Here is a 22,865-nt window from a genome sequence, read left to right on the forward strand (position 1 = left end):
TGTTCCCCTTCTCTGATTTAGTTTTTTCACTTTTTAAACTTTTACTGCTAAGTTCTCTGAGGACCGCTTTTAGTGGAAATGTTTTGCATATCGTCTCCATTTTCATTATGAATACCTTTTTGCGTTCTGATGTCTTTCAGACTTGCAAAAAGCAACATATTTAATCATATCAGGTCATGTGCTCTACAACACAACTCATTCAAAACCAAAGTAAAGACCAAAAAACGTAATTTTGCGCGTTTGAACATTTAATTATATTTTAGAACAATACAGAGCTGAGCACAGTGCTGATCAATGCTGCAATCCGTCTGGTCTGATGCCTTCTGTCCACATCTTATCGGTACTTCTCAGACAGAGCCCGGCCCACCGCGGCCAGGAACTTGTCCATGGCCACATGAGCCTCGGGGTTGAAATCATTGGGGAACAAGACAGCCAGCACCACCAAGATGTTGTGGGACAGGATCTACAGGACGAAAGGAATGGAAATTATTACGCTACATGTTTTAACCGGGTATTTTATTTAATAATCTATTTTGTCCATTTTACTGTAAAGAGTACCCGATATATTTTAAATGCATTTTAACTATACATTTTGATTTGGTGTCAACGGTATACAAATGATTATAAATAATGCTGTGACTGTCCTGACCTTGAAGTTGGCAGGATCGACACGCAGCTGGAAGGCATGCAGCTCGCTGAGGGAGAGGAGACCTGCGCTGATGTCGTCGATGCTGGCCACGGCTAAACTGATGCCTCCCATGATGGTCCCACCGTGCTTCCTGACTGGGGCAGAGCCGGGGCTCAGGTCCTTCCAGTGGGAGAAGTAGGTCTTGGTCTGGGGGTACACAACCAGCATCCTGCACCGGAAGAAAAATACATGTCGAGAAAGATGGAACGCTAACACCAAAAACAGTATTCATGTTTACATCAAAAACAGCTACAAGATTAGCAGCACGACAGCCATTACCTAGACAGAGCATCACAGCCGATGTCCTCAGCCTTGCCGGCCACCTTGGCCCAGAAGGCCTTGACCATTTTCTTGTCCTTAGCGGTGAGACTCATGGTTGTAGTTAAAGACGATGCTGGAGTAGAAGAGGTTCAGTGATGAGCTCTTACAAACGAAGGCTTTTTATATGAGCCGCGAGCCCCACCCAATACAGACCCACCTCCAAGATAAACAAGATACGACATGCCTTTTGTTAATGTTCAAAAGGCACAATCCCTCACAGGTGATTTCATTTATTTGCTTATTTTACTGGACAAAAACACAAGTTGGTACTATCCTCCATACAAGACTTACAAAGACATTGTTAGCACCTTCTGAGCAACACACAATATCAAACATAAAACACACAGGGTAGAGATGGATAAAAAACATGAAAGAATACGTCATTATCACAGTCATTGAAGTCTACGAAGTTATTTAGTATTAGAGATGTGTTGAGTATTTTTAAATGCTTCTAGTTTTCACAAGGTCATTTCAATATTTTATTTCAATACATAATATTTCATAATATTTCAATATTCGTTTATTTATTTATTTCTCACTCTGGCTTTATGGTATTTACCCATTAAAGAGATACGTCTAGTTGTATTGTCAATAGCTAAATTGCCTGTATCATAAGTAAGAAATAGAAGCCTGTATTCAGAAATATGGAAAAGTTGACAGTAGAGGTGCATTACCACAAAATAGACCTTACTAGCGCAGAATGAACATAGAGGTGAAATATCAATTCATTTGTTTAGAAATGTATAAGGATAAAAATGATGTAATATCTTAGTAGGCTATTTAATATATCTTAGTAATATATTAATATCGTAGTTATATCTTACTATTATCTGACTATAGACATACACAGAGAGAGTTGAAAAATGTTTCTCAGACAAAGTAATTAAATCCCCACCAAGTGTAATTAATGTGCAATAGGCATATTACACATGTATTTGCGTGTGTTGAGAATTGTATATTTCCCCACTATTTTGGGCTTATTTTTGTTAATATTTCTAATCATGTTAATGTAACAATTGTTATGTAACCTAATACTTAAATGAATGATTTCATAATGGATTTTAGGACAGTGTATTATTGTCAAATTGCTTTTAAACATATATGGCCAACAGTAAACCTTCATATTATTATCTCAGTAAAATGTGATTCTTGGCTTAAACAGCCCACTATCCTGACCCCACCCATAGCTGTCTCTAGGGAGGAGCGTCCCGATCCTTTTAAAAACGCTCCTCAAACTAAGACCAAGTGTATTTGATTCGTTAGACTCTGTGAAAGAAACTTCAACAGCCAGCAACATGGTTCAGTGGACAGACTTTGAGCGCGCCACCATCCAGAGCGTCTTCGAGAAGATGGACTACGATGACGTAGGCCCCGCGGCTCTTTCCAGGTAGTGCGTTTAAAACTGTGGTCTACAAATTATTGGAAATAGTCATGTTATTATATTGTTATTATATTAGTATGCGCTTGTTATTATGATTTTCAAGACGAATTCGTATTTGAGACATGCATGTAATTAACGCGTAATTGACCTCTCCAAATGACACATTGATTTCCATAAGATATGTGTGTACGCAGATGTCACGTTTCTGCAATTCTTGACTGTTTATTATTTCTACAGGTGTCTGGTCGTGTACCCCTGGACCCAGAGGTATTTTGGTAACTTCGGAAACCTGTACAACGCCGCTGCCATCCAGGGAAACCCAATGGTCGCCGCTCACGGAAAGACGGTCCTGCATGGACTGGACCGGGCTGTCAAGAACATGGATGACATCAAGGCCACCTACGCAGAGCTGAGCGTGCTGCACTCCGAGAAACTGCGCGTGGATCCCGACAACTTCCGGGTAAAGTTAAATGTTCTACTTCACACAAGGCACTTGCCTATCTATTAAAATAGTGTGGTAGAATGCGTTTTCTTACATGTCCATTTGCTCCTTTCTTTTGCAGCTGCTGGCTGACTGCCTTACTATTGTCGTTGCTGCGAGAATGGGTGCTGCCTTCACCGCTGACGTCCAGCGTGCTTTCCAGAAGTTCCTGGCGGTGGTGGTGAGCTCCCTTGGCAAACAGTACCACTAGAGCAAACAGTACCACTAGAGCAAACAGTACCACTAGAACCCCTCCACTCAGAGACGGACGACCATCAGAGAACCAACAAGCGCTGATCATTTGTTTAGAGGCACATGTTGTTCCTTCTACTAAAGCAAATAAAATCAGCGAATTAATATTTTTTATCTGTGCCTTTTTTTTCATGCCTGAACATCAATATGGTGGCACATATAGCAGATTAATAGGCCTAATATGGTAATATGATTGGCTGTGGGTGTGAATATCGCAAAAACCTTATTAACCACATATGGATAATGTGCAATATACAAATATTTAGCAAATAACGACAAACAATGTTTGGCAATTAATAAACTGACATGTTACATTACTGTGCATGAGCGAATCGAACCATATAATGAAGACAAACGTGTGTCCAGAGATGCAGCATTGATACATTGAGTCAAATAAGCGCAGAGCTGCAATGATAAATTCCTGTTTAATTACACGCAATCGTCATTCATAAAGGTTCAACATAACTTTTCAGAACAGATCTGTTATTCAATGTTTGGTTGATGTCTTAGTGTGGCAAGGAATTGTTGAATGGTCGAGAGTTTAACCAGATGAAAACGACCCTATACAATACAAATCACATTTATCAGAGGCACCTCCTGTCATGGCCAGCTGTGGGACCATCATAACCTTACAAAAACGTGTTCAGACAGGAATCTATTTAAGTCATTCATAAAATATGATTAAATCAATGAATTAATCAACCAATAATCTTAAGAAATTCAACAAGATATACTGTCTGTGTATTTCATTTCACATCATGTATAAATGCAACATGTAACTTTTCAAATTTTATGAAAATTAACCACATTTGTTTATAAAAATGCATTAACAATCAATTATAGCATGATCAGCAAAACCACTAGGTTATGTTTTACACGTTATATACGTTTTTATGTGTATAGGAAATGTAATTAAGAAATAAAATAATTCCATTCATAATATATATATATATATATATATATAGACCTTAATTAGCCTAATTAACCTAATTATCTAATATATATTATATATTATATATACTAATATATATTATATTACTACTATATATACTATATACTATATATATTATATATTATTAAATGTTAAGTGTATAGGAAATGTAATTAAGAAATAATATAAATCCATTCATAATATATATATATATATATATATGTATATATATATATATATAGTCCTTAATTAGCCTAATTAACCTAATTATCTAATATATATTATTTTTGTATGTCAAATAGTTTGTTCAATATTGTTTATCAGTAGCAAGTTCTAAGCGAGCCGTTTGATCAATCTATAGGCTACAATTTCAACTTTGTTCCCCTTCTCGAATTTTTTCTTTTTACTTTTTAATCTTTTACTGCTAACTTCTCATTAATAATAGACCGACGAATCAATTAATTAATCAACCAATATTGCTACGAAATTAAACAAGATATACTGTGTATTTCATTTGAAATGGTGTAAAATTCGACATTTTACTGTTGACATTTTAATGGAAACTGAACCACATTGGTTAATAAAAAATAAGTAATATTACGTTAAGAATGTAGCATGATCAGCCAATCAAAATCATTAGGCTATGTTTTACATTTTAGTATTATAGATACTATCTGCTTATAATCTATTCATAATATTTACAAATAATATGTTGGTAGTCTATCAAATCCTTTTTCGATGTTGTTTACAAGCATTTCGCTACACCCGAAATAACATCTGCTAAACATGTGTATGTGACAAATTAACATTTGACTGATTTATTTGTATGTCAAATGGTTTGTTCCATCTTGTTTTTCAATAGCAAGTTCGAAGAGGGCTATTTGATTATTCTATCGGCTACTGCCGGTATTTGTACGTTGAGTTCCTCGTTACCACTTTAATATTTTTAGACCACCTACGAAATGTTTACTGCAAACTTCTTAGAGGACTGCTCATGGACATGCGGCAATGTTTTGCATTTCCTCCGTTTTCTTTATGAATACTTTTTAGCATTTCGTCAAGATTTTGAGAAATAGTTATTTCAGCCTTTAAAAAAAGCTACGTATTTCATCATATCAAGTCCAGACGCTACAACACGACTAAAAAGCAAAGTACACGACTAAAAAGCAAGGTAAAGACCAGATAACGTGGTTATGTGCGTTTGAACATTTATTCATCATTTAGAACAAGACAGAGCATTGAGCACATGCTGCCATATGTCTGATCTGATGATGCCCCATAGTTTATCTGTGATTTTCGGCCAGAGCCAGGGCCAGTGCGGCCAGGAACTTGTCCACGGACACATGAACCTCTGGGGTGAAGTCAGCGGGGAACAAAATGGCCAGCACCACCAATATGTTGTGGGACAGGATCTACAAGAGGAAATAAATGGAAATGAGTTCGTATGTATCTTTAATGTAGTTTTTTTAAACCTATGTTGTCTATTGTACTGTAAAACGTAGCCGATTGAAATGTTTAAAAAAATATTATACTGTCCTCACCTTGAAGTTGGATGGATCTATACGCAGCTGGAAGGCGTGCAGCTCGCTGAGGGTGAGGAGACCTGTGGTGAGGTCGTCCATCTTGGCCACGGCTTCACCGACGCCTCCCATCAAATCAAATCAAATCAAATTTATTTATATAGCCCTTCGTACATCAGCTGATATCGCTCCCATGATGGTCTTACCATGCTTCCTGACCGGGGCAGAACCGGGGCTCAGGTCCGGCAAGTGGGAGAAGTATGTCTTGGTCTGGGGGTACACCACCAGCATTCTGCACGGGAGGAAAAATACATATCGAGATTTAAGGCTAGCTAATTCCATTACCTAGAAAGAGCATCGCATCCGACGTCCTCAGCCTTGCCGGACACCTTGGCCCAGAAGGCCCCGACCACTGCCTTGTCCATAGCGGTGAGACTCATTGTTGTCTTTTTACTTCAGTAAAAGTTCAGCGATGAGCTGTTACAAACGAACGTTTTTATATTAAACAAGCCGCATGGCAGAACCCAGACCCACCTCCAAGATGCTTGCCAACTTGAACGTATTCCATTTTTTTGTTGAAATTGTAGTACTGACAATTTTAATAGAAAAGAATTTGAAACACAAATGACTCGTTTTTAAACGTAAGGTTTAACATGTTCAAGACACATAACACATTGAGATGTAACTTTCCCAGGTGCGATGTAACTTCGTTATTTACGAGCCAACTCTTTAAGAGTTTGTTGTTTCCCAAACAAGCACATGGAGAGAATGTTCGCTAAGTGAATTGATACTGATATATTCCAAAGAAAAACAGCGCTGCTCTTGGATCAGCTTTCTCTCACCTTATCATAAGAATTATTCCACAAGAATACTGACGACGGATCAGCACCTAGAGAGAAATTGCCACATATGGCTGCAAGTAGGCTATTGGGGCGGTTTATTAGCCTAGGCTTTCCCAATAATAATGCACTAAATTACATATTGGGCCCATCATTGTTCACATGTTGTCACACATCATGAAACACATTGAGACAAAAATAACCTAGTGGCAAAATATAACTCAATTGACTGAACATGACGTTGATTTCAATATGATTTCAATAGCCTACATATCTTTCAATGCAGAAATCTCGGTTTTATCCTTCGTATTTTTTCTCGACTTCTTTCTGCAGTTATCGGCAGTCACAGTCAGACAGATAGCCTAAACATATTGATTATATGTTTATATATGTATATGTTTAGCGGAGATCGGGAAATAAACTGACCCGGAAGGATAAAAAAGCGTCTGGATCACTAGTGTAGATATGCTGTTTTCAAGAGCCACGTTACTTGACGAAGGCTCTGGGAAACACCTCGGCTATTAAATATACACGGTAAGAAGGTTCAAACGATTATCTTAACGCTAAGAAGGCTCTATAAAACAAGACCCTACTTAGTCAAATATCTTATTAAGGTATTGGCAGATTGGGTGAAATAAAATAAAAATTATATAATTTTACCCATTTACTTGGATAACATAATAGTTATCGAATATGAGTTCATCAGGTTTTTTTTTGCTCAAAAGTAGTAGCCTAAGTGAACCAATATAAAAGGAAGTATCTAAAAACGATATCTGGAAATATACTGTACAGTATCCATTCATGTGTTTTCAAAACGATGAAAACGACTTTTTTGACCTCGTCGTTAGGTCGTAAATAAAGTAATACATAGGTTGTGGAGATGAGGATAGGAGGCTCATGACATTGCAGATCTTGAATGCCTTACATCAAGATAACTCAATAAACGTATTTCTTTAGTTACTATCTATAGAATGGCTTTTGCGTAAAATTACATGAACGGAGAGAACCTAATTCAATTTAAAATATACTTTGCGACGTATTAAGTATAATTAGTCCAAAAATTATTTCTTATTTTTTTGTATTTTTTTGTTTTGTTTTTTACTGATGGTGTAGTTATTCATTTGGCCATATTGGGGGACAAGCTTATGGGGCCAACGTATGACAGATGTTTCGTTTGGTATATGTCTTATTTATTTGATGCGTAATTATCGTGAACACTGGGTTATAGAATAATAATGTTGTATTATTTAATATGAGCGAGACTGATTTAGATTGACTAAAGTGAATAAATTGATTTATAATCCTGACCCCGCAATTAATTCATATCAAAAAAATGATTTACTTATCAGTTAATACCATATTGCCCAATACATTCGGGGTAAGTAGATGGTTGTTGCCAAGAAAAGGGTGTTTCTAATGGCTTATCAGGACAAGGCAACCAATTGGAGCTTTTACGTAGAACGGCAAGATAAAACGTGAGCCTATACTTCACTGATAAACAGCCCTTTTAGCTCGGTCCCTTTCAAGAAAGTCAACTTCTTTCTTTCTACCACATTCTTGTTGTCTACCACATTTTGCAGTGACTGGTGGTAATTTACAATCGTTGTTATAGTAATTCACGAAGCTAGCACTGAATAATATAAAACGACTGTTAACTACAGTTGACGTCTTGATGGTGCTTTTATAAGGTACTAATAACACAGCCACATATTGCCGGTGTGAAACTTTTCCATAAGTCGACCTCAGTTGCCGGTTGGAAATGTCGGCAGAACTATGATTATATGGTGTTGGTCGATAAGACCAGCTGGCTGACAAGGAATGATAGATTACCATTAACGTTTTGCGGACCTTTGATGTCGTTTTTGGCACGAGTCCTCCACGTTTGATTCACCCACTGGGTCGGAGGGATTCAATATAAATGAAAAAGCCCCAGTGCCCGACACTGACGGATCTTCTCACAGATCAGAGGACACACACAACACCTTCAACATGGTTGACTGGACTGTTGAAGAGCGGAAGCTCATCTTAGAGACCTGGGGCAAAATCAAGGTCAAAGTGTTCGGACCCCTTGCTTTGAGATGGTCGGCTTATAATATTGCAAGGAAATAAAATATATTGATAATTTATCATTTTACTTTTCTAGTCTTGTCTTATATGTGTGCGCAATTCTACGGATTCATTGAATTATATTTGATTAGTTTATATTATGTATGTTATAATGTAATTTGTATTTTCCATGTGTCTTATTGTATATCCATGGACTCAGAGGTACTTTGGAACCTTTGGAGACTTAAACAGCGCACTGGCTATCATGGGCAATAAAAAAGTTGTCAACCATGGCATCACGGTGCTGAATGGCCTCGTGTGAGCTGTGCAGAATATGGATGACGTCAATAACACCTACGTCGAGCTGAGCGTTCTGCACTCTGAGAGACTTCATGTGGATCCCGACAACTTCAGGGTAAGATTTTGGAGTTGAAAAGACGTGTAAATATGAGTACCAATGGACGTGCCTAAAACAAATTAACAATACGTTTTTCCTCATTGATTTACATCCAAGAGAATACTGCTGTTGCAAATAAATGACTAACGTTTCAATCTTTTCCTTTTCCCACTGCTGGGCGACTGCCTCACCATTGTTTTGGCCTCCTAGATGGGGCGCGGCTTCACGCCGGACGTCCAAGCGGCCTGGCAGAAGTTCCTGGCCGTGGTCGTCTCTGCGCTGGGCAGACAGTACTACTAAAGACATGTTCTATTATAAAAGACAGTTTGTATGAATAATAAAATATATTGTTAAGCACACATCCATGCTCTTCACTTTATTCTGTTTGATGGGCAGTAAAATAGGGGTTATTACAAAATGTAGCCAAGCCTAGTTTAACTCTTATGCCGTTGGCCTAAGTGAGAGAGAGAGAGAGTATATTTGGTAAAATATCACAAGCAGCAACGAGCTCTGATCAACGGAATAATCATTATATTCATCAGTATTATGTTATTATAGTAATTATATCAAAACAATCCTTGTTTTCTAATACACTAACGTAGGAAAAGTAAGTTAGTCTATCAGAAAATATGTTGCCCAGGTGAACTTTTTCTTGTCTCAGGTAGGCGGAATTTGCATATACAGTATCAGTCAAAAGTTTGGACACACCTACTCATTCAAGGGTTTTACTTTTTTAAAATTATTTTCTACATCAAAACTATGAATTAACACACATGGAATCATGTAGTAACAAAAAAAGTCTTAAACAAATCAAAATATATTTGAGATTTGAGATTATTCAAAGAGCCACTGTTTGCCTTGATGACAAGTTTCAACACTTGGCATTCTCTCAACCAGCTTCACCTGGAATGCTTTTCCAACAGTCTTGAAGGAGTTCCCAATTCGCTGAGCACTTGTTGGCTGCTTTTTCCTTCACTCTGCGATCCAACTCATCCCAAACCATCTCAATTGGGTTGAGGTCGAGGGATTGTGGATGCCAAGTCATCTGATGCAGCACTCCATCACTCTCCTTCTTGGTCAAATAGCCCTTACACCTATCTTTGACGCTGGGGTCACGAGAGAGAGATTTGGTAAAATATCACATGCAGCAACAAATTCTTATCAATGGAATAATCAATAAATTGTTCAGTATTGTTTTTTTTTTCACCTTTATTTAACCAGGTAGGCTAGTTGAGAACAAGTTCTCATTTGCAACTGCGACCTGGCCAAGATAAAGCATAGCAGTGTGAACAGACAACACAGAGTTACACATGGAGTAAACAATTAACAAGTCAATAAGACAGTAGAAAAATGATTACAATTTTGCAGATTAACACTGGAGTGATAAATGATCAGATGGTCATGTACAGGTAGAGATATTGGTGTGCAAAAGAGCAGAAAAGTAAATAACTAAAAACAGTATGGGGATGAGGTAGGTAAAAATGGGTGGGCTATTTACCGATAGACTATGTACAGCTGCAGCGATCGGTTAGCTGCTCAGATAGCAGATGTTTGAAGTTGGTGAGGAAGATAAAAGTCTCCAACTTCAGCGATTTTTGCAATTTGTTCCAGTCACAGGCAGCAGAGAACTGGAACGAAAGGCGGCCAAATGAGGTGTTGGCTTTAGGGATGATCAGTGAGATACACCTGCTGGAGCGCGTGGTACGGATGGGTGTTGCCATCGTGACCAGTGAACTGAGATAAGGCGGAGCTTTACCTAGCATGGACTTGTAGATGACCTGGAGCCAGTGGGTCTGGCGACGAATATGTGGCGAGGGCCAGCCGACTAGAGCATACAAGTCGCAGTGGTGGGTGGTATAAGGTGCTTTAGTGACAAAACAGATGGCACTGTGATAAACTGCATCCAGTTTGCTGAGTAGAGTGTTGGAAGCAATTTTGTAGATGACATCGCCGAAGTCGAGGATCGGTAGGATAGTCAGTTTTACTAGGGTAAGTTTGGCGGCGTGAGTGAAGGAGGCTTTGTTGCGGAATAGAAAGCCGACTCTTGATTTGATTTTCGATTGGAGATGTTTGATATGAGTCTGGAAGGAGAGTTTACAGTCTAGCCAGACACCTAGGTACTTATAGATGTCCACATATTCAAGGTCGGAACCATCCAGGGTGATGCTGGTCAGGCGTGCGGGTGCAGGCAGCGAACGGTTGAAAAGCATGCATTTGGTTTTACTAGCGTTTAAGAGCAGTTGGAGGCCACGGAAGGAGTGTTATATGGCATTGAAGCTCGTTTGGAGGTTAGATAGCACAGTGTCCAAGGACGGGCCGGAAGTATATAGAATGGTGTCGTCTGCGTAGAGGTGGATCAGGGAATCGCCCGCAGCAAGAGCAACATCATCGATATATACAGAGAAAAGAGTCGGCCCGAGGATTGAACCCTGTGGCACCGCCATAGAGACTGCCAGAGGACCGGACAGCATGCCCTCCGATTTGACACACTGAACTCTGTCTGCAAAGTAATTGGTGAACCAGGCAAGGCAGTCATCCGAAAAACCGAGGCTACTGAGTCTGCCGATAAGAATATGGTGATTGACAGAGTCGAAAGCCTTGGCAAGGTCGATGAAGACGGCTGCACAGTACTGTCTTTTATCGATGGCGGTTATGATATCGTTTAGTACCTTGAGCGTGGTAATCATCCAGGGTTGCGGTTAGCTAGTTAGCTAGTTCTGAAGATCCAGTTGAAAATGTTGTGTTATTATAGTAATTATATCAAAACAGTCCTTGTTTTCTAATACACTACCGTAGGAAAATTAAGGTAGTCTATCATGTTGCCCAAGTTAACTGTTACCTGCCTCAGGTAGGTGCAATTTGCATATACAGTATCAGGCAAAAGTTTGGACACACCAACTCATTCAAGGGTTTTTCTATATTTTCACTATTTTCTACATTGTAGAATAATAGTTAGGACATCACAACTATGAAATAACACATATTGAATCAGGTAGTAACCAAAAAAGTGTTAAACAAATCAAAATATATTTGATATTTGAGATATTTGTTGAAAAACAAATGGTAGTCCCACTAAACGCAAAACAGATGGGATGGAGTATCGCTGCAGAATGTTGTAGTAGCCATGCTGGTTAGGCGTGCCTTGAATTCTAAATAAATCACTGACAGTGTCATCAGCCATGCACCCCCACACCATCACACCTCCTCCTCCATGCTTCACGGTGGGAACCACAGATGTAGAGATCATGCGTTCACCTACTCTGCGTCCCACAAAGACATGGCGGTTGGAACCAAAAATCTCAAATTTTGACTCATCAGACCAAAGGACAGGTTTCCACAGTCTAATGTCTATTACTCGTGGTTCTTGGCCCAATCATGTCTCTTCTTCCTATTGGTCTCCTTTAGTAGTGGTTTCTTTGCAGCAATTCAACCATGAAGCTCTGATTCACGCAATGTCTTCTGAAAAGTTGAGATGTCTGTTGATTTGTTTAACACTTTTTTGGTTACTACATGATTCCATTTGTTATTTCATAGTTTTGATGTCTTCACTATTATTCTACAACTGTCACGCCCCGATCTGTTCCACCTGTCATTGTCATTGTTATTGTCTCCACCCCCTCCAGGTGTTGCTTATTTTCACCAGTGTATTTATCCCAGTGTTTCCTGTCTCTCTGAGCGTGTTTTTCCCCCATGCTCCTGTTTTCTATTATCTTTTTCTACTCTTCCCGGTTTTAACCTTTGCCTGTTTTTTTCTGGACTCCGTACCCACCTGACCCTCTGCTTGCCCTGACATCGAGCCTGTCTGCAACTTTGTACCTCTTGGACTCAGAATCTGGTTTTGACATTTTGCCTGTCCACGACCATTCTCTTGCCTACTCCTTTTGGATATAAATAAACTACAAAGACTCTAACCATCTGCCTCCTGTGTCTACATCTGGGTCTCGCCTTGTGCCCTTATAACAACGTAAAAAAATAAAGAAAAACCCTGGAATGAGTTGGTGTGTCCAAACTTTTTACTGGTACTGTAGCTGAACGTTGGCATTCCAAATGGGTTTGAAGAGCAACGTGCTTAATGTTCGGAAAAGCACCTGAATTACGCAACGGCACTATTTAAACAAGACGACTCAAGAGGACTTCAACCTTATTATAACACATCGTTACAACACGTTAGGAAGTGTGTAGTTTAATCATTAGGCATGGTGCTGGATCCATGCAAACCCTGTAAGTAGGCCTATAATGTTTTCAATAAAAATGCAGATATAGGCTATTTTACTAGTTTCAATTGGTGACGAAATAGGCTAATCGCGTTATGCTATGGGATAGGAAACAAAAAGGGTACACAAATAATGTGAACATAATAATCATTGGCTCACCTTTCCTCTATCTCTCTGGTCGAGAGAAGTGGAGGTGCCAAGGTTAGAGTAGACGGTTAGAGTAGCCTTCACAGTAGTTTCACCAGCGCCACCTTTTGAAAAGCAAGTGAGATATACTTCACTTATACATGTATCATGCAGGGTGTATTAGCTAACCCAAACAATCAATATTCTTCTTGACAAAACGTATTACTCCGATTTTATCCACGCACCTGACAAACGGTGACATGCCCTCTATAAGCTGCTACTACGACATCAGGATAGATATTGGTGAACAAAGCCTATGCAGGATATACTCTCATGCAATGGACACACATATGCATTTACCTATTTTTAGGGAAATCTGAGTGACATCGCACGACGTGGTAAGGATTATAGAGGTTCAGCAGCATGTGACTTGAACAATAGACCTGGCCTAACCATAACTATTGACCTACTGAGAAAACGTATACCAATCAACCTTCAACACACCTCACCGGAAGGCGTGCGGTGTCACTGTTGCAGAGATAAGACAGCAATCTTGGCACTCAACCGTTGCCAACGAGATGTCCCTCATCATTTGTTTGGTACCACCCTTGACAAAACAGGGTGAGATTAATGAGAAATACAGTCTATAATGACTTTGGTCATTGTAGTAGGCATATTTACTGAATTAATTAATTAATTAATGTATTATCCAATTAATTAATTCATGATTACATCAACGAATTAATCAATGAATGAGTCAATAAAACAAATGAACGCCTACATAGCCCAAAAATATTAATCAGACAAATTCCAAAGACCATTCCATGTGCATAAAACGTCCAGCTGACATTATTCATTATATTATAAGAAGTATAAAATACATTGTTGCATCATGCATAATGTAGCCTTTAGATTCATAACAATTTGAAGCATGATTCTTCCGTTTTTCAGCACTATCGTCATAACACTTACACATACTGTATATCCGTGCGTAAAGGGTAACATTTGTGATTGATCATAATGAAATAGCAATATATTGTTGGTTATCAATATACTAATGGTTATCACCAAACTCCACATTGTGTACATCCAATGACTTCCAGTTGTAGGTGGAGCTAAGACAAAGAGATCTTTACAGACCATATAAATACACCCAGTGTCCACTCTTATGACACCAGTAGTATCTTACGTCATAGAAACCGCTAGAATGAGTCTCACAGCCAAGGACAAACAGATCGTGACAGCCTTTTTTGGAAAGGTGTCTGGCAAAGCAGAGGACATCGGAAATGAGGCTCTCTCTAGGTAACGACGTCATTATATATTGAACGGATTGCTTTGTAACAGAGTTATGCGGTGCATTTACGCACGTTAAATCATAATACATGATCACATGTTTTATTTCCAGGACCCTGGTGGTGTACCCCCAGACCAAGACCTACTTCTCCCACTGGACGGACCTGAGCCCCGGCTCTGCTCCCGTCAAGAAGCACGGTCTGACCGTTATGGGAGGCGTCCTGGATGCCGTGACCAAGATCGACGACCTGACCGGTGGGCTTCTGACCCTCAGCGAGCTGCACGCCTTCACCCTGCGTGTGGATCCCGCCAACTTCAAGGTGACTAAATAACTTACTGAATCAATAAAACGATTCACCCTTTCTCAAAATATCAGAGTGGCGACCGTGTCCAAATTTGAGCTCTATGTTTGTATTTTGTGAAGGTTCCAATTGAATGTTCAGAAACACTATCTTTCGCATATGGACTATGCCTAAAAGGCTTGATAATAATTACTCTATTCCCGCTACATCTACAGATCATCAACCACAACATCCTGGTGGTGCTAGCCATGATGTTCCCTGCTGACTTTACCCCTGAGGTACACGTGTCTGTGGACAAGTTCCTCGCCAAGTTGGCCCTGGCCCTTTCCGAGAAGTATCGTTAAAAGGCGAGAAGATAAATCCTCTCGGTTTTCTGTGTTGATCATAAATGTGCACGTGTTGTATGATATGAATCATGGAATAAAAATACCGTCATCAACAACTGTTTATCTTGATCGTTTTTATTTAAAGGGAAAGCAGATTTTGCAATGTAATTAATTGTGTGGCGAAAACAGCCAGGATTGGCATTATGCATCAATTAAACATGACACAAACGAACAGGTTTGGAGAGCCCTGTTATAACATGCGTCTTCCAATTGCAACGTCTGCTTTTGCCCACACATGTTGTCTCAAGAACATTTTATATTTGTAATACCCTCAAACACCAAGTTAGGCATACCTAATTTCAAAATAGGCCATCATCACTGTCAATCGTGAATGAGAGTTATTCATGTTTTACCGGCGAAACTGCATCTGCATTCAAATAACTTGATAGATCTCTATCAGTTTCATGGGAATAGTCTATGCATTTCGATCTTGTCGAATGACTGTTCAGAGCAGATGGTGTTAACAGACTATTAGCCTTTCTTGTATTTTGTTTCAATCTAAGCATCTATCCTGTTGAGTTTTGGCGCACGATACTTAAAAAAAAAATGTTTTTTTTTACAAACCATTCTAAAATCTCATTATACAGATGATGAGGTGTTTTTGGTGGAACAGTAACATTAGCCTATCGGCCTATTATGCTATGCTATTATATTCGGTTCTGTTATGTAAACTAAAAAGTAATTGTTATGTGATCTTACGAGACATTGATTCAGCTTTGATCTAACTTTACTAAACGAGCACCATTGTGAGAAGTGATGATCTTCTATTAGTAATAATAATAATAAGTGATGAGTAAAGACTATTAGTCATAGGCGACAGGTCTTGATGAGTGTTATTGTAAACGATTGGAGTGCCCTTCATGGTTCCAAAATGACAGCGCAAAATAAACTTTGGATTTGATTAGCTTGAACACATGGTTACAATAATAGAATAAAATATAACATACAGTGGGGCAAAAAAGTATTTAGTCAGCCACCAATTGTGCAAGTTCTCCCACTTAAAAATATGAGAGAGGCCTGTAATTTTCATCATAGGTACACTTCAACTATGACAGACAAAATGAGAAGAAAAAAATCCAGAAAATCACATTGTAGGATTTTTAATGAATTTATTTGCAAATTATGGTGGAAAATAAGTATTTGGTCAATAACAAAAGTTTATCTCAATACTTTGTTATATACCCTTTGTTGGCAATGACAGAGGTCAAACGTTTTCTGTAAGTCTTCACAAGGTTTTCACACACTGTTGCTGGTATTTTGGCCCATTCCTCCATGCAGATCTCCTCTAGAGCAATGGTGTTTTGGGGCTGTTGCTGGGCAAAACGGACTTTCAACTCCCTCCAAAGATTTTCTATGGGGTTGAGATCTGGAGACTGGCTAGGCCACTCCTGGACCTTGAAATGCTTCTTACGAAGCCACTCCTTCTTTGCCCGGGCGGTGTTTGGGATCATTGTCATGCTGAAAGACCCAGCCACGTTTCATCTTCAATGTCCTTGCTGATGGAAGGAGGTTTTCACTCAAAATCTCACGATACATGGCCCCATTCATTCTTTCGTTTACACAGATCAGTCATCCTGGTCCCTTTGCAGAAAAACAGCCCCAAAGCATGATGTTTCCACCCCCATGCTTCACAGTAGGTATGGTGTTCTTTGGATGCAACTCAGCATTCTTTGTCCTCCAAACACAATGAGTTGAGTTTTTACCAAAAAGTTATATTTTGGTTTCATCTGACCATATGACATTCTCCCAATCTTCTTCTGGATCATCCAAATGCTCTCTAGCAAACTTCAGACGGGCCTGGACATGTACTGGCTTAAGCAGGGGGACACGCCTGGCACTGCAGGATTTGAGTCCCTGGCGGCATAGTGTGTTACTGCTGGTAGGCTTTGTTACTTTGGTCCCAGCTCCCTGCTGGTCATTCACTAGGTCCCCCGAGTGAACGAGTGGAGGACAGAGGAGCCTCTTAAAGAAGAAGTTACAGGTCTGTGAGAGCCAGAAATCTTGCTTGTTTGTAGGTGACCAAATACTTATTTTCCACCATCATTTGCAAATAAATTCATTAAAAATCCTACAATGTGATTTTCTGGATTTTTTTTTCTTATTTTGTCTGTTATAGTTGAAGTGTACCTATGATGAAAATTACAGGCCTCTTTCATCTTTTTAAGTGGGAGAACTTGCACAATTGGTGGCTGACTAAATACTTTTTTTGCCCCACTGTAGGGGTAAATAATCAATTCATATAATTTATTTGCAAAGATTTAATCAATAAATCAATTGATCAAATAGTGATCATAAATCATTACTATGTAGAATTGCAGGAAATTCGTTTTAAAACAGCCATACAATCATGCTTTTGGTGTGGTGTATTTATGCATCTCAATAAACTATAATCTAAATGCATTATTACTTCCAACTTGGCCCAATATACATTTCAATTTCCCCACCACGAGATAGCCTACCAAGCTAGAACATTTAACCTTTATTTAACTAGGCAAGTCAGTTAATAACAAATTTTTATTTTACAATGACGGCCTACCCCGGCCAAACCCTCCCCTAACCTGGACGACGCTGGGCAAATTATGCGCCACCCTATGCCCTGCGTCTAAACCGATAGTCAATACAGGCTAAATATCTTAAGCAGGGCTACGGCAACTTGCAGGGAGGGTCAGGCTCCTGCGCTTTGTGGTGGCCACTCTGGTTTGGGTGTCCTCGGCGTTGCTGTGACCAAGTGTTCACATATCGTTCTGGGTTCCAATGCGCAATAGCAGGTCGGAGTTTTATGAACATCAATGCAGACACAGTTAATTTAGATTTTATTTTATATACGTTCTGAAGCTCCTCATGCCTTCAACCGGCCTCCCCAGTTCACACATGTAGCCTACAGGTCTTCATCATTAGCCAGAGAGAGGACAGGGAAGAAACATCCATTTACCTACCTCTAGGCTGCTGTAGCCTACATATTTATTGGGTTTGTCATTCTAACGCTATTTATGGAATTTAGCCCTCATGTGTGTTGTCACAGTTCATATGTGTGAAATGTTATTTTAGGACAATATTTGTGATTTAGGTTGGACAGAACATTGGGTGCTTTGGAGGCGTACCAGTTGAAATAAGCTGCACAATTTATAGACTTATGTAAACCACAAAAAAACGATCTAGTCCTATTGACGTGGACCTTTCATTTGTTTAAAATATATGTTAATGTAGGCCATACATGTTGACATACGAACACATAATGAAAGCGATGACAAATATGTTTTCGATTTAGCACTTTATTTTTCCTTCAGAATCGATACATCTGTTTTGAGACATGCAATGAAGGGCGCCGGATGCTGCTCTGACTATGTTGACGCCGGCAACGAACGCTCTAGTGGTACTGTCTGCACAGGGAGCACACCACGATGGCTAGGAACTTCTGGAAAGCACCCTGGACGTCAGCGGTGAAGGCAGCACCCATTCTCGCAGCAACGACAATAGTAAGGCAGTCAGCCAGCAGCTGCAAAAGAAAGGAGCAAATGGACATGTAAGAAAACGCATTCTACCACACTATTTTAATAGATAGGCAAGTGCCTTGTGTGAAGTAGAACATTTAACTTTACCCGGAAGTTGTCGGGATCCACGCGCAGTTTCTCGGAGTGCAGCACGCTCAGCTCTGTGAAGGTGGCCTTGATGTTATCCATGTTCTTGACAGCCAGGACCAGTCCTTGCAGGACCGTCTTTCCGTGAGCCGCGACCTTGGGGTTTCCCTGGATGGCAGCGGCGTTGGAGAGGTTTCCGAAGTTACCAAAATACCTCTGGGTCCAGGGGTACACGATCAGACACCTGTAAGTGAATAATGGAATTATGAGTGACTACATTAATCATATAATATGCACGAGGTTCAATGTAAATGTAGGCCTATTTTCAAGGAGGTATGAAAAAGAGCAAAGACCTGGAAAGAGCCGCGGGACCCACGTCATCGTAGTCCATCTTCCCGAAGATGCTCTGGATTGTTTGGCGCTCGAAGTCTGTCCACTGAACCATATTGACGTTTGCGTAGGTATCACTCAATATGATATGTACTGTTCATGCTACTGAAGAGACAGCTTATATACGCGTTTTGTCTCCACACCAAAAGCCAACTATTGGTTTAGCTGTTTTGAGTGGGCTGGGTTAACAATGTTTTGTAGAAATTAATTGCAGTACCACGCCAGCCCATTCATAGCCCACTGTAAATGACAACGACCGAAAGGAACAAATCACCAAGACAGGGACGATAGTTCTCATGTGCCTTTTATACTCATTCATTAATGACCATCATTATTTATTACCAATTCATATTTGAAATGATTTAAGTGGCGTTGGTGGAAATGTGGACAGTTTAATGTCCTGTGACTGCCGATGTATAGACAAGTAATTCATACTTTTGTTTTCAATAAGTCAAATTAAGAAAAAATTCTGCCAAAAGCCGATAAAGAAAATATGTTGCCTGCCTTTTATTTTATTTCATTTAGGCCTAATAAAACATTTATTATTATTAATTTATTTTTGTAATAATGTATTTTCCTTCCATTAATCTAAATGTTATGATGATAAAGCATGTTTTCATTCACAATACATGTATTTATTATTGTATTTTATTTAATAATATGACAAGTACGATATCAAGATGTGTGTGCCTATGTTTTTTCAAGCAAGTGCAAGTTTGAGCAATTATTTAAATAGTGATTGTTGTATAATATTAAATGGTGCAAACTAACCTATATCTATCTATAAATGACCTATTGTAGTTATCTCTATAAGAGCTGGGCCATTCTCATGTAAAGTTTGGGTGAGAAATCTAATCCAAGACCAGTGCTTCTGGTTTATTGATTATTAGACCAGTGCTTCTGGTTTATTGATTATTTCATGAAATAATAACCTGGTCTAAATACTGGTAATGTAGGCATCCAGAAGACAAACAGTAATGACTTATATCATATAAGGATGTAAGGTCATATAATTTATTTTATTTTATTTTAATTTCACCTTTATTTAACCAGGTAGGCCATTTACAAACGACCTAGCCAATATAAAGCAAAGCAGTGCGACAAAAACAACAACACAGAGTTACACATAAACAAACGTACAGTCATAATGATTGTGATGTAAAAATGGTAGCCTAATAATGATAATAATGATCATAATAATGATAATGAAGGTGGTGGTTACCTATCACTATAATAATTGCTATAACTATTAATGGCATTGTGGACCCACAGTGGAGTAGTGGAAGTTTCTATAATAATTGCTATAACTATTAATGGCATTGTGGACCCACAGTGGAGTAGTGGAAGTTTCAACTTTGTGGATAGTGGATATATTTGTGTAATTATTTCACAATCAATAATCTAGGTCTATCAATTAAATAAATAAGTAGCTAAACATTAAAAAACATATAGCCTACGATTAATCACCAAGGACAACAACGTTTCAGATTCGATCGGTAGGATTCATTTATTGCATCTTTTCATTTAAATTGGCACCCTACAAAGATTGTCAAGTGGAAATCTGTCTCATTGCCTAACGGTACTTCTCAGACAGAGCCAGGGCCAACTGGGCCAGAAACTTGTCAGTGGCCACGTGCACCTCAGGGGTGAAATCGTCAGGGAACATCATGGCCAGCGTCACCAGCATGTTGTGGTTGAAGATCTGGGGATGTGAAGGGAGAGCAGAAACATTATTAGAAGCATATTTCACGAGTATGTTTCTGAAGATTGAAATCCATACATTAAGCTATTACAGTATTCAAACTTCAACGGTTGCTAATGGAAAAAAGCTACTAGTGAGAAAGAAAACAAGTACATTTTTTAAAACTATTTACTAACCTTGAAGTTGGCAGGATCCACTCTCAACATGAAGGCGTGCAACTCGCTGAGGGTAAGAAGACCAGCACTAAGGTCGTCAATCTTCTCAATGGCACCCAGGACGCCTCCCATAACGGTCCCACCGTGCTTCCTGACCGGGGCAGAGCCGGGGCTCAGGTCCTTCCAATGGGAGAAATATGTCTTGGTCTGGGGGTACACCACCAGCGTCCTGGGAGGTTGAAAACATACGTCGTTTATGCGTGGCATGTTTCTCGTTGTACTATACGACCCCACTCTTTTAACTTGATATGAATTGGAAAAAGAGAGTTCCATTTACGCGCGAGTACCATTTTTTCGCACGTGTATGGTAAGGAGTTTTCAACCATTCACAAGTTATTCAAAGGTCTTAAATACTTGTAGTGATCAATTACTTGTAGTAAATAATTCAATAATTGTAACTACCTGGAAAGTGCCTCGTTGCCAACATCCTCTGCCCTGCCGGCAACCTTGCCAAAAAAGGCCTTGACAATTGCCTTGTCCTTAGCCGAGAGACTCATTGTTGCTTCAACTTCTTGACTTGCTGCCAACCAACTCAATAGAGTTCACAGCTTCGGGGCTCTTTTTATGTATCGTCTGATCTGCCCAAGCACAACGCTGCTGCACAGAAACCACCTCCAAAAGAGACCCGTTGGTTATCTCTTATCATAGCGCGTCATCTTAGTTGTTTACAACTCATGGCACACAGCCAAGTATAGATAAAATAAGTCATGGGCGCATGGCAGGGTTATTCAGCCGTTATTTTCTTCTTTCTTTTCGTAGATTTCTTCTTATTACTTTATTTTGAATGTTATGAATATCGCTGGCAAAAAACATAATAAACTAATTTTGAATGACATACCGACAGTAGGAAAGATGAGCATATCTTCTTTTTAACGATGTCAACTTTATTTCTCAACTCCGAATATTAAGCCAAACAACACTCACTGGTCTATCTGACCTATGCTTTGAAAAAGGACCCGTTAATAGGCTAGTGCTGCAAGTGCTGCTGGCTGCTGTTAATCTTTCTTGACTTGGACATTCATTTTTGCCAACCTTTGTTTATCGAGCTAAACAGCTGCTTTTAGTGAAAATGTGTTTGGAGTTTACACTTCTTCTTCCACCTCATTCCCAAATCATGGGCATTAATATGGAGCTGGTTCCCCCTTTGCTGCTACAACAGCCTCCACTCTTCTGGGAAGGCTTTCCACTAGATGTAGGAACATTGCTGTGGGGACTTGCTTCCATTCAGACACAAGAGCATTAGTGAGGTCGGGCACTGATTTGGGCTATAAGGCCTGGCTCGCAGTCGGCATTTCAATTAATCCCATAGGTGTTCAATGGGGTTGAGGTCAAGGCTCTGTGCAGGCCAGTCAAGTTCTTCCACACCAATCTCGATAAATCACTTCTGTGTGGACCTCACTTTGTGCATGGGGACAATATCATACTGAAACAGATAAGGGCCTTCCCCAAACTGTTTCCCCAATGTTGGAAGCACATAATTGTCTAGAAGGACATTGTATGTTGTAGCGCTAGGATTTCCCTTCACTGGAACTAAGGGGCCTAGCCCAAACCATGAAAAACAGCTCCAGACCATTATTCCTCCTTCACCAAACTTTACAGTTTATGCATTGGAACAGGTAGTGTTCTCCTGGCATCTGCCAAACCCAAATTAGTCTGACGGACTGCCAGATGGTGAAGCGTGATTCATCACTCCAGAGAACGTGCTTCCGCTGCTCCAGAGTTGGCAAGCTTTACACCACTCCAGCCGAAGCTTGGCATTGTGCATGGTGATCTTAGACTTGTATGCGGCTGCTCGGCCAAGGA

General features: G+C 39.6%; 5 protein-coding genes and 2 pseudogenes across 6 annotated transcripts; 3 read left to right on the forward strand and 4 right to left on the reverse strand.

Annotated features, from left to right (window-relative positions):
* Positions 1-246: 246 nt before the first annotated feature.
* Positions 247-1,192, reverse strand: LOC112226102 (hemoglobin embryonic subunit alpha-like). The gene is made up of 3 exons (XM_024390335.2): positions 968-1,192; positions 650-857; positions 247-463 (listed from the first exon to the last, which is right to left on the reverse strand). The coding sequence occupies exons 1-3, from the start codon at positions 1,060-1,062 to the stop codon at positions 335-337; spliced, it is 432 nt and encodes a 143-aa protein (XP_024246103.1). The 5' UTR covers positions 1,063-1,192; the 3' UTR covers positions 247-334.
* Positions 1,193-2,287: 1,095 nt separating this feature from the next.
* On the forward strand, positions 2,288-3,153 carry LOC112226100 (hemoglobin subunit beta). The gene is made up of 3 exons (XM_042307284.1): positions 2,288-2,396; positions 2,628-2,850; positions 2,954-3,153. The coding sequence occupies exons 1-3, from the start codon at positions 2,305-2,307 to the stop codon at positions 3,080-3,082; spliced, it is 444 nt and encodes a 147-aa protein (XP_042163218.1). The 5' UTR covers positions 2,288-2,304; the 3' UTR covers positions 3,083-3,153.
* A 2,156-nt stretch (positions 3,154-5,309) lies between these two features.
* On the reverse strand, positions 5,310-6,014 carry LOC112226088 (annotated as a pseudogene).
* A 2,388-nt stretch (positions 6,015-8,402) lies between these two features.
* LOC112226101 lies at positions 8,403-9,205 on the forward strand (annotated as a pseudogene).
* A 5,170-nt stretch (positions 9,206-14,375) lies between these two features.
* LOC112226099 (hemoglobin embryonic subunit alpha-like) lies at positions 14,376-15,226 on the forward strand. Its single transcript, XM_024390333.1, has 3 exons — positions 14,376-14,498; positions 14,602-14,809; positions 15,007-15,226. The coding sequence occupies exons 1-3, from the start codon at positions 14,404-14,406 to the stop codon at positions 15,133-15,135; spliced, it is 432 nt and encodes a 143-aa protein (XP_024246101.1). The 5' UTR covers positions 14,376-14,403; the 3' UTR covers positions 15,136-15,226.
* Positions 15,227-18,449: 3,223 nt separating this feature from the next.
* LOC112226093 (hemoglobin subunit beta-like) lies at positions 18,450-19,291 on the reverse strand. Its single transcript, XM_024390325.2, has 3 exons — positions 19,109-19,291; positions 18,777-18,999; positions 18,450-18,673 (listed from the first exon to the last, which is right to left on the reverse strand). Exons 1-3 carry the CDS (start codon positions 19,198-19,200, stop codon positions 18,545-18,547), a joined length of 444 nt encoding a protein of 147 aa, XP_024246093.1. The 5' UTR covers positions 19,201-19,291; the 3' UTR covers positions 18,450-18,544.
* A 1,009-nt stretch (positions 19,292-20,300) lies between these two features.
* On the reverse strand, positions 20,301-22,196 carry LOC112226094 (hemoglobin embryonic subunit alpha-like). 2 transcript variants are annotated; one of them, XM_024390327.2, is made up of 3 exons: positions 21,465-22,196; positions 21,024-21,231; positions 20,301-20,847 (listed from the first exon to the last, which is right to left on the reverse strand). In XM_024390327.2, exons 1-3 carry the CDS (start codon positions 21,557-21,559, stop codon positions 20,719-20,721), a joined length of 432 nt encoding a protein of 143 aa, XP_024246095.1. In that variant the 5' UTR covers positions 21,560-22,196; the 3' UTR covers positions 20,301-20,718. The 2 variants fall into 2 exon arrangements, with proteins under 2 accessions (XP_024246095.1, XP_024246094.1); XM_024390326.2 differs by lacking the exon at positions 21,465-22,196 and having other exon boundaries at positions 21,024-21,409.
* Between the last annotated feature and the right edge of the window lie 669 nt (positions 22,197-22,865).

The sequence above is a fragment of the Oncorhynchus tshawytscha genome, linkage group LG27 (genome assembly GCF_018296145.1).
Source record: "Oncorhynchus tshawytscha isolate Ot180627B linkage group LG27, Otsh_v2.0, whole genome shotgun sequence".
Classification (NCBI taxonomy): domain Eukaryota; kingdom Metazoa; phylum Chordata; class Actinopteri; order Salmoniformes; family Salmonidae; genus Oncorhynchus; species Oncorhynchus tshawytscha.

What these genes read in the sequence shown, in the direction of transcription:
- LOC112226094 (XM_024390326.2), bottom strand. Translation starts at nt 21,335, where the DNA reads ATGGAACTCTCTTTTTCCAATTCATATCAAGTTAAAAGAGTGGGGTCG. An exon ending in TGGATCCTGCCAACTTCAAG is followed by an intron (nt 20,848 to 21,023) that starts GTTAGTAAATAG and finishes TCACATCCCCAG; the next exon opens with ATCTTCAACCACAACATGCT.
- LOC112226100 (XM_042307284.1), top strand. Translation starts at nt 2,305, where the DNA reads ATGGTTCAGTGGACAGACTTTGAGCGCGCCACCATCCAGAGCGTCTTC. An exon ending in GGCCCCGCGGCTCTTTCCAG is followed by an intron (nt 2,397 to 2,627) that starts GTAGTGCGTTTA and finishes TTATTTCTACAG; the next exon opens with GTGTCTGGTCGTGTACCCCT. An exon ending in TGGATCCCGACAACTTCCGG is followed by an intron (nt 2,851 to 2,953) that starts GTAAAGTTAAAT and finishes TTTCTTTTGCAG; the next exon opens with CTGCTGGCTGACTGCCTTAC.
- LOC112226099 (XM_024390333.1), top strand. Translation starts at nt 14,404, where the DNA reads ATGAGTCTCACAGCCAAGGACAAACAGATCGTGACAGCCTTTTTTGGA. An exon ending in GGAAATGAGGCTCTCTCTAG is followed by an intron (nt 14,499 to 14,601) that starts GTAACGACGTCA and finishes TTTTATTTCCAG; the next exon opens with GACCCTGGTGGTGTACCCCC. An exon ending in TGGATCCCGCCAACTTCAAG is followed by an intron (nt 14,810 to 15,006) that starts GTGACTAAATAA and finishes CTACATCTACAG; the next exon opens with ATCATCAACCACAACATCCT.
- LOC112226093 (XM_024390325.2), bottom strand. Translation starts at nt 19,200, where the DNA reads ATGGTTCAGTGGACAGACTTCGAGCGCCAAACAATCCAGAGCATCTTC. An exon ending in GGTCCCGCGGCTCTTTCCAG is followed by an intron (nt 19,000 to 19,108) that starts GTCTTTGCTCTT and finishes ATTCACTTACAG; the next exon opens with GTGTCTGATCGTGTACCCCT. An exon ending in TGGATCCCGACAACTTCCGG is followed by an intron (nt 18,674 to 18,776) that starts GTAAAGTTAAAT and finishes TTTCTTTTGCAG; the next exon opens with CTGCTGGCTGACTGCCTTAC.
- LOC112226102 (XM_024390335.2), bottom strand. Translation starts at nt 1,062, where the DNA reads ATGAGTCTCACCGCTAAGGACAAGAAAATGGTCAAGGCCTTCTGGGCC. An exon ending in GGCTGTGATGCTCTGTCTAG is followed by an intron (nt 858 to 967) that starts GTAATGGCTGTC and finishes CTTCCGGTGCAG; the next exon opens with GATGCTGGTTGTGTACCCCC. An exon ending in TCGATCCTGCCAACTTCAAG is followed by an intron (nt 464 to 649) that starts GTCAGGACAGTC and finishes TTCGTCCTGTAG; the next exon opens with ATCCTGTCCCACAACATCTT.